Here is a 14,256-nt window from a genome sequence, read left to right as displayed (position 1 = left end):
ATTTTTTGTTTGTCCGATCACTAGTTTCGACTTTATTGCATAAGATATACATTGGCATATTTGCTTCGTAGGAAATTTTGGAAGCCAGGAAGCATGAGATATTGCTTGGCATATGCTAAAGGGTTTATGTTTTAATCAATGGCATCATAATGAATTTATTGTCGATTTGTTCGAAATTGGGTTATTGATGCAATGAAGACATTTACAGTTTAGTAAAACATTTTTTTTATGAAAAATGCAAGTTGATGGCAAATAGCTTGAGCAAACAATTATTGATTCATAAAACTATCAGGAAAACGTTTTGGTGAAGGAGTTTGTCTTTCGAGAACATGTAAAAGTTAGGGTTAAAGATTTGATTTTTTCAACAGAAAATTAAAATTTATAAAACTCACTACCCAGCAAAAATAATTGTAAATTTGAAAGCAGTAAAATTGTAGTGTCCATACAGTATGTACCTGTTTTCCTTACAAAGTTTGCAGTGTAGAATAAAGCGCTTCATTCCACACATATAAAATGAATAACGTACTTAAAATATGTAAATAATGGTGGTGCTGAAATTAGCGTCACCCGCTTACAAGGTTGCACTCCAGTAAAGAAAAGTTGTTTGTGTATTTTATCACGACTTCTAACGAACTATGTGGCAAGTAACGATTTCATGATCTCCACATCCATATTTTGTGCTGCCGAAAGCGTTGAATTTCATATATAGGAGAAGCGCGTTTAAGTGGGACATTTCTTTTTAACTCAATAACAAGGGACCTCTTTTTATAGCGAAGTCCGAAATGCCAACAGCATTACTGTGAGCGGATAATCCACTGCTTAAAAAACTTGTTGGAGGTTGTTTGAAACTGGGTTTGAACCGATGACCTTTGGTAAGCAAAGAGGGCATGCAAACCACGGCAAAATTACCTCACAAACAACATATTGCTGGGACAGCTATATATATCCCTGCTATTTAACTTAACGACGTCATTTATTTAATCATTTAATATTTATTTGAATTTGCTACACTGAAAAAAAAGTAACCCACCAACAAGAAAACTTTTGGTTAATTTTAGAAATTTTTGAATATTTTTAGAAAATTTTAACTAAACAGTATTACAAACGCCGGCATCATACCGATATCGGAAAAATAAGTAAATATTTTTCGATAAATTCAAGAAAATTTATTAGACATAATTGATTTTTTTCACTTGTTACAGAAAATTTTGTAGTTTGGAGGAAAAAATTGAAGTTCAAAATTACAGGAATGTCTTTAGTGACATATGAAGTTCATGATGGTTATTTATGATATCGCCGTGATGCCAGCGTTTGTTATACTGTTTAGTTAAAATTTTCTAAAAATATTCAACATTTTCTAAAATTAACCAAAATTTTTCTTACTGGTGGGTTCACTGTTTTTTCAGTGTAGTGAAATAGAGAGTTTTTTTGAGTGCACGAATTATGGCCTTCAAACGGCCAACAAAACCCATTCCGGCTGAAGCGCTATTTTGAGATGATCCATATTTTGGTATTGTTTAGTGTCAAGTGCGTATATTTTGGTGGCAATTGTGCGGTGCAAATGAAGCAAGGAACTCCGTTTTATGTTATTCTTGACTTAAAGCTTAGAGCGATGGGGCTGAGTCCTGTTGGAACGTTCGTTGTCTGCTGCCAGAATGTTTGAATGTCCTTTGCGTACTTTCCCAATAATATTTGGCAATCGATGAATACAAGTGGAGAGTGGCCAACAGCCAATACTGCGGTGGTCAATCGAGTATACATTTTTTGCTAACATCTTTGGCAGGTAATCCGTTAATTTTGTTTATTCCCAATTTGGAATGGATTCTCTTCGGAGAAAACCAAATTCGGTATGTGATCACTTTCGTACAAGCCAACCAACTCCTTAGCTCTTTCCAGTCTAACTTTTTTGTGCAACGGTGAGCTCTTGTACTTTTTATACCCTCCATTCTATTGTCATTCCATTTGTAACACATGGAAATATTGGCCTTGAGACGTATGTTAGTGTACAATTTGGGAGCCACCGTGGTGCAATGGTTAGCATGCCTGCCTTGCATACACAAGGTCGTGGGTTCGATTCCTGCTTCGACCGAACATCGAAAAGTTTTTCAGCGGTGGATTATCCCACCTCAGTAAAGGGTGATACCGTCAAAATTTGGTCAATATAAACTTGACGTATTTCTTTCAATTTTGCATTTAAAAAACCTGAACACCCCTCATTTTGAAGTTGTGTGTGTGTAGAATGTTGCTCCTATTTTGATTTTGGAATTCACTCTTCAGTTGTCAAAATGCCGTCCAAGCAAGAAGAGCAGCGTATCAAAATTTTGCTCGCGCATCTCGAAAATCCGAGCTACTTGCACGCAAAGCTGGCAAAATCGCTAAAAGTTGCCAAATCAACCGTTACAAATGTAATTAAAGTGTTTGGGGAACGTTTGTCGACAGCCAGGAAGTCTGGATCGGGGGGAAATCGAAAACCGGAAGCCGCTGAGACGACAAAGAGAGTTGCCGGTAGTTTCAAGCGAAACCCTGACCTCTCTCTCCGAGATGCCGCAAATAAGCTGGGTGTATCGTCTACAACCGTGCATCGAGCCAAAAAACGAGCCGGACTATCGACTTACAAGAAGGTAGTGACTCCAAATCGCGATGATAAACAAAATACGACGGCCAAAGCGCGATCCCGGAGGCTGTACACGACGATGCTGACGAAGTTTGACTGCGTGGTAATGGACGACGAAACCTACATCAAAGTCGATTACAAGCAGCTTCCGGGACAGGAGTTTTATACGGCAAAAGGAAGGGGAAAGGTAGCAGATATTTTCAAGCACATAAAACTGTTGAAGTTCGCAAAGAAATATCTGGTTTGGCAAGCCATCTGTACCTGTGGCTTGAAAAGCAGCATTTTAATAGCTTCCGGGACTGTCAACCAAGAAATTTACGCGAAAGAGTGTTTGAATAAACGTCTGCTGCCTTTCCTGAAGAAACACGGTTGTTCCGTACTGTTTTGGCGCATCACCCTTTAATGGTCTCATTTCAAGGGTTTCAAAGCTTCTCTAAGTGGTTGCAATGCAATGTGGAACGCCCTTCGGACTTGGCTATAAAAAGGAGGTCCCTTGTCATTGAGCTTAACATGGAATCGGGCAGCACTCAATGATAAGAGAGAAGTTCACCACTGTGGTATCACAATGGACTGAATAGTCTAAGTGAGCCTGATACATCGGGCTGCCACCTAACCTAACTTAATGTACAATTTAGAAGACAATGAAGTTTTAATATACCTTGCCATCGGTAACTGTTCGTTTGTGGATAATAGGGAGTTTACCTTCTTAAATATTTTCTTCTGGAAAATTTTAAACTCACAGGTTTCATAAACTTCGAATAGTCCTGCGTTTCACTTCTTCGATACGCACTTTCTTCAACAAAATTTTATGATGTTCTACACGAAAAAAATTATTTTTTTTGCTTCTCATTTGCTTTTCGCTTTAAGGAAGTTTATTTAAAAGAAAATTATGTATTTTTTGTGATAAACGTTTATTCTTTTACAGGAAGTAAGAGCAATTTCATAAAGACGAACTCAAAAAAAAAACAAGTAAGAAAGTCTAAAGTCGGGCGGGGCCGACTATATTATACCCTGCACCACTTTGTAAATCTAAACTTTCGATACCATATCACATCCGTCAAATGTGTTGGGGGTTATATATAAAGGTTTGTCCCAAATCACTCGATCTGGACAGAATTTGATAGACTTCTACAAAATCTATAGACTCAAAATTTATGTCGGCTAATACACTAGGGTGGAACACAATGTTATTAAAAAAAATATGGGAAACGTTTAAATCTGAAGCAATTTAAAGGAAACTTCAAAAAATTTTATTTATGATTTATCGCTCGATATATATGTATTAGAAGTTTAGGAAAATTAGAGTCATTTTTACAACTTTTCGACTAAGCAGTGGCGATTTTACAAGGAAAATGTTGGTATTTTGACCATTTTTGTCGAAATCAGAAAAACATATATATGGGAGCTATATCTAAATCTGAACCGATTTCAACCAAATTTGGCACGCATAGCAACAATGCTAATTCTACTCCCTGTGCAAAATTTCAACTAAATCGGAGCAAAAAATTTGCCTCTGTGGTCATATGAGTGTAAATCGGCCGAAAGCTATATATTGGAGCTATATCTAAATCTGAACCGATTTCAACCAAATTTGGCACGCATAGCTACAATACTAATTCTACTTCCTGTGCAAAATTTCAAATAAATCGGACCAAAAAATTGGTCTCTGTGGTCATATGAGTGTAAATCGGGCGAAAGCTATATATGGGAGCTATATCTAAATCTGAACCGATTTCAACCAAATTTGGCACGCATAGCTACAATGCTAATTCTACTCCTTGTGCAAAATATCAACTAAATCGGAGCAAAAAATTGGCCTCTGTGGTTATATATGTGTAAATCGGGCGAAAGCTATATACGGGAGCTATATATAAATCTGAACCGATTTCAACCAAATTTGGCACGCATAGCTACAATGCTAATTCTACTTCCTGTGCAAAATTTCAAATAAATCGGAGTTAAAAATTGGCCTCTGTGGTCATATGAGTGTAAATCGGGTGAAAGCTATATATGGGAGATATATCTAAATCTGAACCGATTTCAACCAAATTTGGCACGCATAGCTACAATGCTAATTCTACTCCTTGTGCAAAATTTCAACTAAATCGGAGCAAAAAATTGGCCTCTGTGGGCAAATGAGTGTAAATCGGGCGAAAGCTATATATGGGAGCTATATCTAAATCTGAACCGATCTCAATAAAATTTGGCACACTAGACTACACCACTAATTGAACTCCTAGTGCAAAATTTCAACCAAATTGGGGTACAACTCTGGCTCCTGGGACCGTATTAGTCCATATCGGGCGAAAGATATATATGGGAGCTATATCTAAATCTGAACCGATTCCTTCCAAAATCAATAGGTATCTATTCTGAGCCAAAACACATACTTGTGCCAAATTTGAAGTCGATTGGACTTAAACTGCGACCTAGACTTTGATTACAAAAATGTGTTCACGGACAGACGGACAGACGGACATGGCTATATCGACTCAGGAGCTCACCCTGAGCATTTTTGCCAAAGACACCATGTGTCTATCTCGTCTCCTTCTGGGTGTTGCAAACATATGCACTAACTTATAATACCCTGTTCCACAGTGTGGAGCAGGGTATAAAAAACAAGTGAGTAAAGTAGAAAGTCGGGCGGGGCCGACTATATCATACCCTAAACCACCCCTACTGAATTAGTAAACATAAGCATTTTTGGGGTATCATTGGTATAGGTTTTGGAGAACATAAGACACCCATAAACATGTACCCCCCATGTTTATGGGTATCTTGTCACAATCTGAGCAGAAATGTCTAATATTAGGAACTATAGTTTATTTTGCACCAAAAGAGTTAATATGCCACTAATATTGAGTCATTATTAAACAAGTAAGTAAAGTGGAAAGTCGGGCGGGGCCGACTATATCATACCCTAAACCACCATTACAGAATTAGTAATCATAAGCATTTGTGGGGTAACATATAGGTCTGGGAGATAAACCGCAGTTACATATTTAAGAAAATTAAGGGGTACATGTCTATGGGTGCTTTGTGTCAATCTTACTATAGCTCATAGTCAATGTTGCCACGGAAAATGTTCGGTTTACCCTACAAGGACAAAAAAAGTTCCCTACTTTCCCATACATTCCCAAACAATTTTCCCTACTATATTTTTCGTTAAATTTAAAAAATTTTACAAAACAAAAATGGTTCTAAGTACTTTATTAGAAATTTTTCTATAGAAATAAAATTTTGACAATAAATTCTATAGAAATAATATTTTGAGAAAAAATTCCACAGAAATAAAATTTTGAGAAAATTTTTTATAGAAATAATATTTTGAAAAAAATTTCTATAGAAATACAATTTTGACAAAATCTATATATATAAAATTCAATCTATGTTTGTTTATTTGTTTGTTTGTTTGTTTGTATGAACCGAGTTGGCTCCGAAACGGCTGAACCGATTTACTTGAAACTTTCAGAGATCATAGGGGACGTTCATGTGGTGAAAATAGGGTACCTCATTTTTTGACACCTGGTCGCGGAGGGGGACCTCCCCTTTGTCGGACTTTTTGAAAATTGGACCAAAGTTGACCGATTTGCTTGAAATTTTCATTGAAGGTTGGGGTTGGCAACTAGACAAAGATCCGCTACTTTATATTTCGATATTTGTTCGACTTTTTTAAAAGTACTGTGAAAAAACTAAAATTCTCTAAATTATCTGAGATTTAAAGGGAACATGCGGTGAGGTTATGGAATTAATATGGGGTACCTGATGATTTCATATGCGGACGGGGAGGGGGACCTCCCCCTTGCCCTACTTTTTGAAACTTTGAACAAAATTATGCGATTTGCTTGAAATTTTCATTGAATGTTGCGGTTGGCATCTAGACAAAAATCCGCTACATTATTTTTCAATATTTGGTCGGGGAGGAGGACCACCCCTTTGCCCTACTTTTTTCAAAAGTACAGTGAAAACAAAACTAAACTCCCCCGACTGAAATTTTACGGAAAAATGGGTGAGGTTATGAAATTTATATCAGGTTCCTGATTTTTTTAATAAAAATAAAAGGGCATAGGGAGACATCCGATTCTCTTAAGTACATACAGAGAAACAATTAAACTTTACCGAGTTACTTGAAATTTACAGAGGACTGGGGAGAGATCGTAACCTCTGTCAACCGTAATAGTTGATACCTGATTTTGTGATTTTTGGACGGAAGAGGCCGCCCCTTTAATCTTATAATTTGCTTGACATTTTCTGAGACGTTTACAAAAGATACGCTTTTCGACATTTGGTCGGGGAGGAGGTCCTCCTCTAAAACTGCAAAAAAATGGCTCTATTAACCATGTTCCTTAATCTATATCTGTCCATAAAGCTCGAAAAATAATTGTATAATTAGATATAATGCATTTGGACGTCAATTGCCTGTTTCGGTATCAGGCTAACATGAAATATAAAAAATTTTAAGTTTTCTTGAAATTTACAAAGGAAGCGGGGGAAAAGGTTATAAATGAAGAGGCAACCTTCATTGCCCCACACTTGAAGGAAAGTTTCAAGAATTTTCAGGGAAGGTTAGGGGTGCTATTCACTACGGTGTTTGTCGATATTGTATCGGGGAAAGTGACGTCCCTTTAAAACAATAGAGCAAAAATTAAACATCTCCGATCTACTTGAAATTTACAGGGAACGTGGGAGGAGGTGATGAAATTTATACATGATTTTTAAATTAATATATGATTTTTCGATATCTGGTTGGGGAAGGGGAAAATTGAAATAAACTTTGTCGATTTACTTCGATTGAATTTATAGGGACCATTGAGTAGTTGCGAAATTAATATAGGGTACTTCATAGTCCGATATCAGGTCAGAGTGGAGCGAAGGTGGGGAGAGAGTTCCCTTTTGTCAATTTTTTTTTCTTAAATTGAAAGTGGAGGGTTGTCCGTAAATGGGAACTCGGTATATAATTTTATGATTTTTGCACAGACTTCTTTCTTCCAGACTTCTTATTAGTAAAGAGAGGGTTCCCTTTTGTCCGTTTTTTTTTTCTTAAGTTGAAAGTAGAGGGTTGTCCGTAAATGGGAACTCGGTACATAATTTTATGATTTTTGCACAGGCTTCTGCCAGACTTCTTTTTAGTAAAGAACTTAAATTTACATGAAATTGGCAGCCATCGTAGAGGGTGCATTATTTTCCAACATTTTAGCAAATGTTAATGTGGTAAAATTTTTTACTACTTTTGCCTTTTCCGATTTATTGGATGGGAAACAGTAATTCTTTGTATGTTTATAATATAATGCTTAATTTTCAGATATGTTGAGGAGAAGGATACCTTTCCTTGACAAACCACACTTAAAATTCACAAGAAATATAGAAGAAGGTACACCCTCTCCCGCCGTATTTGTACCTATAAACGAAAAATCAAGTAGTCTGATCTGTTTAAAAGAATTCAAATCTTTTCGAATTTGTTTTCAGCTCGAAGGATATAGTTGACTAAGTTAACGCAAAATGTTCCTCCAAAAACGCTTCGCTGCGCCTTCCGAAGCGTATTTGGAGGAACATTTTGCGTTAACTTAGTCAACTATATCCTTCGTGCTGAAAACAAATTCGAAAAGATTTGAATTCTTTTAAATCCTTGAATTCTTTTAAAAATCAAGTAGTCCGATCTGTTTAAAAGAATTCAAATCTTTTCGAATTTGTTTTCAGCACGAAGGATATAGTTGACTCAGTTAACGCAAAATGTTCCTCCAAATACGCTTCGGAAGGCGCAGCGAAGCGGGCCGGGTTACGCTAGTGTTATATAGAAATAAAATGTTGACAAAATTTTCTACAGGAATAAAGTTTACCACACATTATTAAAGATCAAGCCTTGCCGGCTTCTAATTTCCTCCTCTAGAGCCACCAAAATGTAAAAATTATTACAAATTATGTTGAGTGAAAATGTCCTACATTGTGGCCCTACGTCCCTACAAGACGCTAAATATTAGAAAAACCCTACATATAGGGAATTTCCCCTACTTCTAGCAACATTGGCTGTGTTGATATTGCACCTACGGAGTTAGTATGCCACTAATATTGAGCCCATTATTAAAAAAGAGAAAATCGTTAAATTAGTGTGGGTAATAAATCAAAATTTGTAAAAATCGAGCAATATTCTTATGTAAAAGCTACAAGTACGTATAAATACGATCGGCTAGTACATCAAAATTTGAAATTTGAGCAACATTGGTTAATAAATAAGAGTATTATGACCAAATTTGGGAAAATAGAGCGATGCATATATACACTCAAAAAAAAGTGAACTCTCTATTTCACTAAAGCCATATTAACTTTATATTAGTTCATATAATCATTATGTTTGGAAAAAGTTTATTTTAGTCAAATAATTTTTTGCGTATGTTAGTTAAATGAACTAAAAAACGGGAAAAAGTTATACACAAATAAAGCATAAAGATTTCCTAATTTCGTATTTCTTACAAAATAGTTCATTATTTCTTTAAATTTGTAAATTTTACCAAAAATGTATCCATCATGAACTTCGTATATCACTAAAGACATTCTTGCAATTTTGAACTCCAAGATTTCTCTTAAAACTACAAAATTTTCTTCAACTACTGAAAAAATTTAGTTATGTCTAATAAATTTTCTTGAATTTGTCGAAAAATATTTACTTATTTTTGCCATATCGGAGTGATGCCAGCGCTTGTAATACCGTTTAGTTAAAATTTTCTAAAAAAGTTCCAAATTTTCTAAAATTAATCGAGAGTTATCTTTCCTGGTGGGTTCACTGTTTTTTCAGTGTATGGAAGATATATCTAAATTTGAACCAAATTGCATAATATTTTGCGGGTTTGATTAATACTACAAAAGGTTACCTAGTGCAAGATTTGAGTAAGATCAGTTAAGAAATGAGGCCTGTATGGTCAAACATAAGGTTATTAGGGGCGAATTTTTCAAAATCGGGTGATACATATATGGGAGCTATATCTACATCTGAACCGATTTTGATGAAATTTTGCACATATAGTTAGTACTATAGAAGACTGAATCTAGCAAACTTTTAGTAAGATCGGTTAATAAATAAGGTTCTATGGCCAAAATTGGGAAAATCGGGCTATACATATATATGGGAGCTATATCTAAATCTGAACCGATTTTTTGATTTTGCACATATAGTAAGTGCTATAGAAGACTACATTTAGCCAAATTTGGGTCAGATCGGTTGATAAATAAGGGTTTTATGGCCAAATTTAGAAAAATCGGGCGGTACATATATATGGGAGCTATATCTAAATCTGAACCGATTTCGGTGACTTTTTGCACATATAGTAAGTGCTATAGAAGACTACATTTAGCCAAATTTGGGTCAGATCGGTTAATAAATAAGAGTTTTGTGGCCAAATTTAAGAAAATCGGGCGATACATATATATGGGAGCTATATCTAAATCTGAACCGATTTGGATGAAATTTTGCAGACTTGAAGGGCGATGGAAAAGATTACCTTTTGCCAAATTTGGTGACGATGCGTTTGCAAAAACGCGCAACGTGACCCCATTTGTCGAAATCGGACGATACATATATATGGGAGCTTTATCTAAATTTGATCCGTTCGTCCTTGTGCTCAAAAAACTCCCTGTACCAAATTTCATCAAAATCGGTTAATAATTGCGACCGGAATCCTATGAACAACAAATACATGGACAGACGGACGGACACCAAGCGCTAGATCGACTCAGGAGGTGATTCTGAGTCGATCGGTATATATTTTATGGGGTCTAAAATCAATATTTCTGGTAGGCACATTTTTTGGCCGATCAAACTTATTATACCCAAACCACTTGTGGTTTAGGGTATAAAAAAAAACAAATCTTTCCTGACTAATTGCATTTTCCCTCACATCTTTTTCACTTCCACAAGGTTGTTTAGTTCTTAGCACCTTTTTCTGTAATACAAACAATTTAGCTGTTATTGTCATTAACAGACGATTATAGCTATAGCCATCGACGACATCGCTATAGCCCCAACGGACATATCGCGCAAAATGATTTTTGGGAGATGATTGATGTGATGCTGATGGGTACTGGAAATAAATCGCGAGCGCGATTTTTTCACATACCCATCGGCAGGACATCGATCATCTCATCTCGTTCCAATTTTCAGTTTAAAATACATAATTTTCAACTCAGCATTTATCTGATTTGTTCAAAAAAAAAAATTATCATTTTCCGAATTTTCATATTTCAATATATGAATTCAAATGTCTTTGAGCTTAAACCGACCTATTTTACGAGAGAAATAGGTCTTCGTAAAGCCACTTTAGCCGCTTTTCTATTTCTGTCGTACGCTGATTAGAAAAATGGTCATCCCAATCCAGCCAAAAACAATTAAAACACACGATGAATCCAAGATATGCTAGTTTTACCTCTTCTTACAGCATATGAATTAAAAACAGGGGGGTTACTCTGTATTGCGATAAGAAAGCAAATGCGATGCGATAGCTAAATGCGTTAAGAGTACAATTCGGTACTCTGTATCACTTGCGCAAACGCTTTCGCAAAGTAAACTGAAAATATGGTAACGCTTTAGCAAAATAAAGCGAAAATATGACAACGCTGGCTGCACAATGTAAACAATAACGAAAATGATAAAAAGAAATGTCAAAAAATTGTAAATAAAAACATTTTAAACAATCTTCCGTTCGGTGCGTGTGCTTTTAAAACTTGCTAATCGTTTATAACAAAAACTAATAATTATGGATTCGATAGCGTTATGGTTTGAAGAAAATGAACATGAACGAATTACAAGAAGAATTTTGCGAGATCGGTCAAATATACTCTCCCTAAGTGACCACGGGTAAGAAAATGGAAACTCAAATTATGTGGCAAACGTTTTCGAATATTTCATTTTTATAGATTTATACAAAATTTTCGTCTTAATAAAGATGCGTTTATGTATGTATTAAACGCTATTAAAGACGACCTCGTCGTTCCAAATAAATCCACAGCCATTCCAACTCCAATAAAAGTGGCCGCTGCTTTGAAATTGCTTGGACAAGGTGGTTATCAACACCAAATCGGCCAAGACCATCTTTTAGGACTATCACAGCAATCTATGTCGCGCTGCTTAAAAGAAGTTTGCGAGGTGATTGAACGAATACTTTGTCCCAAGCACATACAATTTGAGGTAACTGCGGAAGAGGAAATTGAAATAAAGAGAGGGTTTTTCCATACTTGTGGCATTCCTGGGGTGATTGGGGCCGTTGATGGCACCCATATACAAATGATTCGACCGGCCAGGAACGAACACCTATACTTCAATAGGAAATTAAAACACAGCATGAACGCAATGGTGGTATGTATGTTTTTATGTGTCAATGCCGCTTATGAAATATTACTTTCATTTATTTTTTAGATATGTGATCGCCAAATGAGAATTACATTTATAGATTGCCGGTATGGTGGTGCTAGCCATGACTCACATGTTTGGGCCCTTTCCAACGCAAAGCAAAAATTAAAAGAACGTTTCGATAGAGGAGAAAGGGGATTTTGGCTTCTTGGTAATAAACTTAAAACAAGTTTAAATTATTTTTTTTCTTAAATAGACTAAAAGTGATTTTTTTTCTTATTTTTTTTTCATCTAAGGCGATTCGGGCTACCCACTGGAACCTTGGCTACTTACTCCATACAGGAACGCGACGGAAAACTCACCCGAGAGTCGTTTTAATAAAAAGTTTTGCAAAGGAAGGTCCATAATTGAGAGAGTGTTTGGTGTTTTGAAAGGCAGATTTCGGTGTCTATTAGCAGCCAGAGAGTTACATTACGCACCAGAAAGAGTGGTTCAAATAATGAACGTTTGCTCTGCCCTCCACAATATTTGCGTAGATTTTAATTCACAACTGTCAACACACGAAATTATTGAGACAGAACGTCTTAATGAAATTGAAATGTCTGTTTATAGCAATACGAACAACAGCGAAGAAACAAATATTGCTCAGGAAATAAGGAATAATATTAGAAACAATTTGATTTAAATAAAATAACATTTATTTATAAAAAAACAAATAAAAAAGGAATTCATTCTTTGTAGTGTAAAAACAAACTTATAATCTAAAATGATACAGCTTCTATATGGCGATTTTGAGATCTTAAAATTCATTAATCAGTCGTTCTTAAACTAGCTTGCCTTATAGGCATATTATAAAAAATATCGTCACATATCACAAAGTTTTACTTAATTCTAATTCTAAAATTTTCTTTTTTAATTCTAATTTTTCTATTACATTTTTTTGTTTTTGCAGTTTGTATTTCTTTTCATATTCAAATTTTTCCTTGCAAAGAGCAAGTTCTTTTTCTTTTAATTCAAAAATTTTTCTATTATATCGTACTAGTTCCCTCAAGGAACACTTAATATCGCCCAAAATTTTGGTGGATTCTTGGTGAAATATCCCTTGGGTTTCCACTTGTGTCCTTAAAAGGCTATCACGTTCGTTTTGGAGTGAGAGCCGTGAACGTTTGGCAGACTGTAAGCTTTCATTCAAGCAGTTACGTTTGGCCGCGGGCGCTGGTTCATCTTCGTTTTGGGGCGATAACAAAACCTCTTCTATAACATCACTGATATCTGAGACAACTTGGCTAGTATTTGCACTTGTTCCGAAGCACGTTGATGATGGCAGTCCGTTAACTGCTTCTTCCATATGAAGAAGATTTATAATTTGTTCCTCCATAGAGGAAAGCGGGCAATACTGCGAGACACCACCGCCCGTGCTGGAAATACTCATTTTGTTTTTGCGCATCTTAACCTTAGTATGATTTTTTAGGTCAGACCAAACCTGTAAATATATACATATAGTTATTTTCACATTTAATATACAATTACTTTTTTCCAACCAGCGACATCTCTTACAGGAGGTCCATTTGCATTGAGGTCATCAGCCAGTTTTGTCCACAAAATCTTAGCGCGTTGTTTCGCATTTGCACTCTGCAACTGTCCCTTGGCCAAATCGCTGTGTTGGACCATAAAGTCTACCAACGTTTGAAACTGACGTTGCTGTGTCTGCAACTTTTTTGTTTTTTCCCTAAAACAATAAACAATTTAGATACAAATATAAAAATTTAATTGTGCTTACTTACATGTTTGTTACTTTGCGTTTGCTATTTTGTTTGCGCACGATTTTTGCGATCAACAAACGAGTTTGACATACGCTTTCGCATTATAGAGTGCGGTGATGCCAGATTTGCGAAAACTAGATGCGCAAGGTAGATACGAAAACGAATTACTGAGTACCAATTACTCGATTCGCGACAATTTTTCTTACGCATCGCAATACAGAGTAACCCCCCAGGATTCGGTATTTGTCAATAAGAGGCATATCTATGTATTAATTAATTAATTAAATATTTGAAAAAAAAAATTAATGGGTAGATGAAATGATCATATATAGCTTTTGAAATAATTAAACAAATATACTTTGTTATTTTAAAATATTCTTCATATTCAATTATATTCAAACGGTCATAACACCCACATTTTTTATGAGGCTTATGACTGCGTTGAGGGAGGGTGTAAAGCCCAAACTAAAATTGGGCGATGTGCCCGCCCCAATGGAGATAATAACGCCCAAAAATCATTTTGGGCGATATGTATGTTGGGG

At 35.7% G+C, this 14,256-nt stretch overlaps 1 protein-coding gene across 1 annotated transcript; it reads right to left on the bottom strand.

Moving 5' to 3' along the window:
* Positions 1–12,684: 12,684 nt before the first annotated feature.
* LOC142230605 (uncharacterized) lies at positions 12,685–13,952 on the bottom strand. Its single transcript, XM_075301244.1, has 3 exons — positions 13,736–13,952; positions 13,482–13,680; positions 12,685–13,434 (listed from the first exon to the last, which is right to left on the bottom strand). Coding segments are annotated over exons 1-3 (813 nt in total). The 5' UTR covers positions 13,738–13,952; the 3' UTR covers positions 12,685–12,822.
* Between the last annotated feature and the right edge of the window lie 304 nt (positions 13,953–14,256).

This window comes from Haematobia irritans, chromosome 3, assembly GCF_050003625.1.
Source record: "Haematobia irritans isolate KBUSLIRL chromosome 3, ASM5000362v1, whole genome shotgun sequence".
Taxonomy (NCBI): domain Eukaryota; kingdom Metazoa; phylum Arthropoda; class Insecta; order Diptera; family Muscidae; genus Haematobia; species Haematobia irritans.
The sequence above is the reverse complement of the archived record's forward strand: the minus strand, read 5'-3'. Positions and strand labels throughout refer to the sequence as shown.

What these genes read in the sequence shown, in the direction of transcription:
- LOC142230605 (XM_075301244.1), bottom strand. An exon ending in ATGTCGCTGGTTGGAAAAAA is followed by an intron (nt 13,435 to 13,481) that starts GTAATTGTATAT and finishes ATATATTTACAG; the next exon opens with GTTTGGTCTGACCTAAAAAA.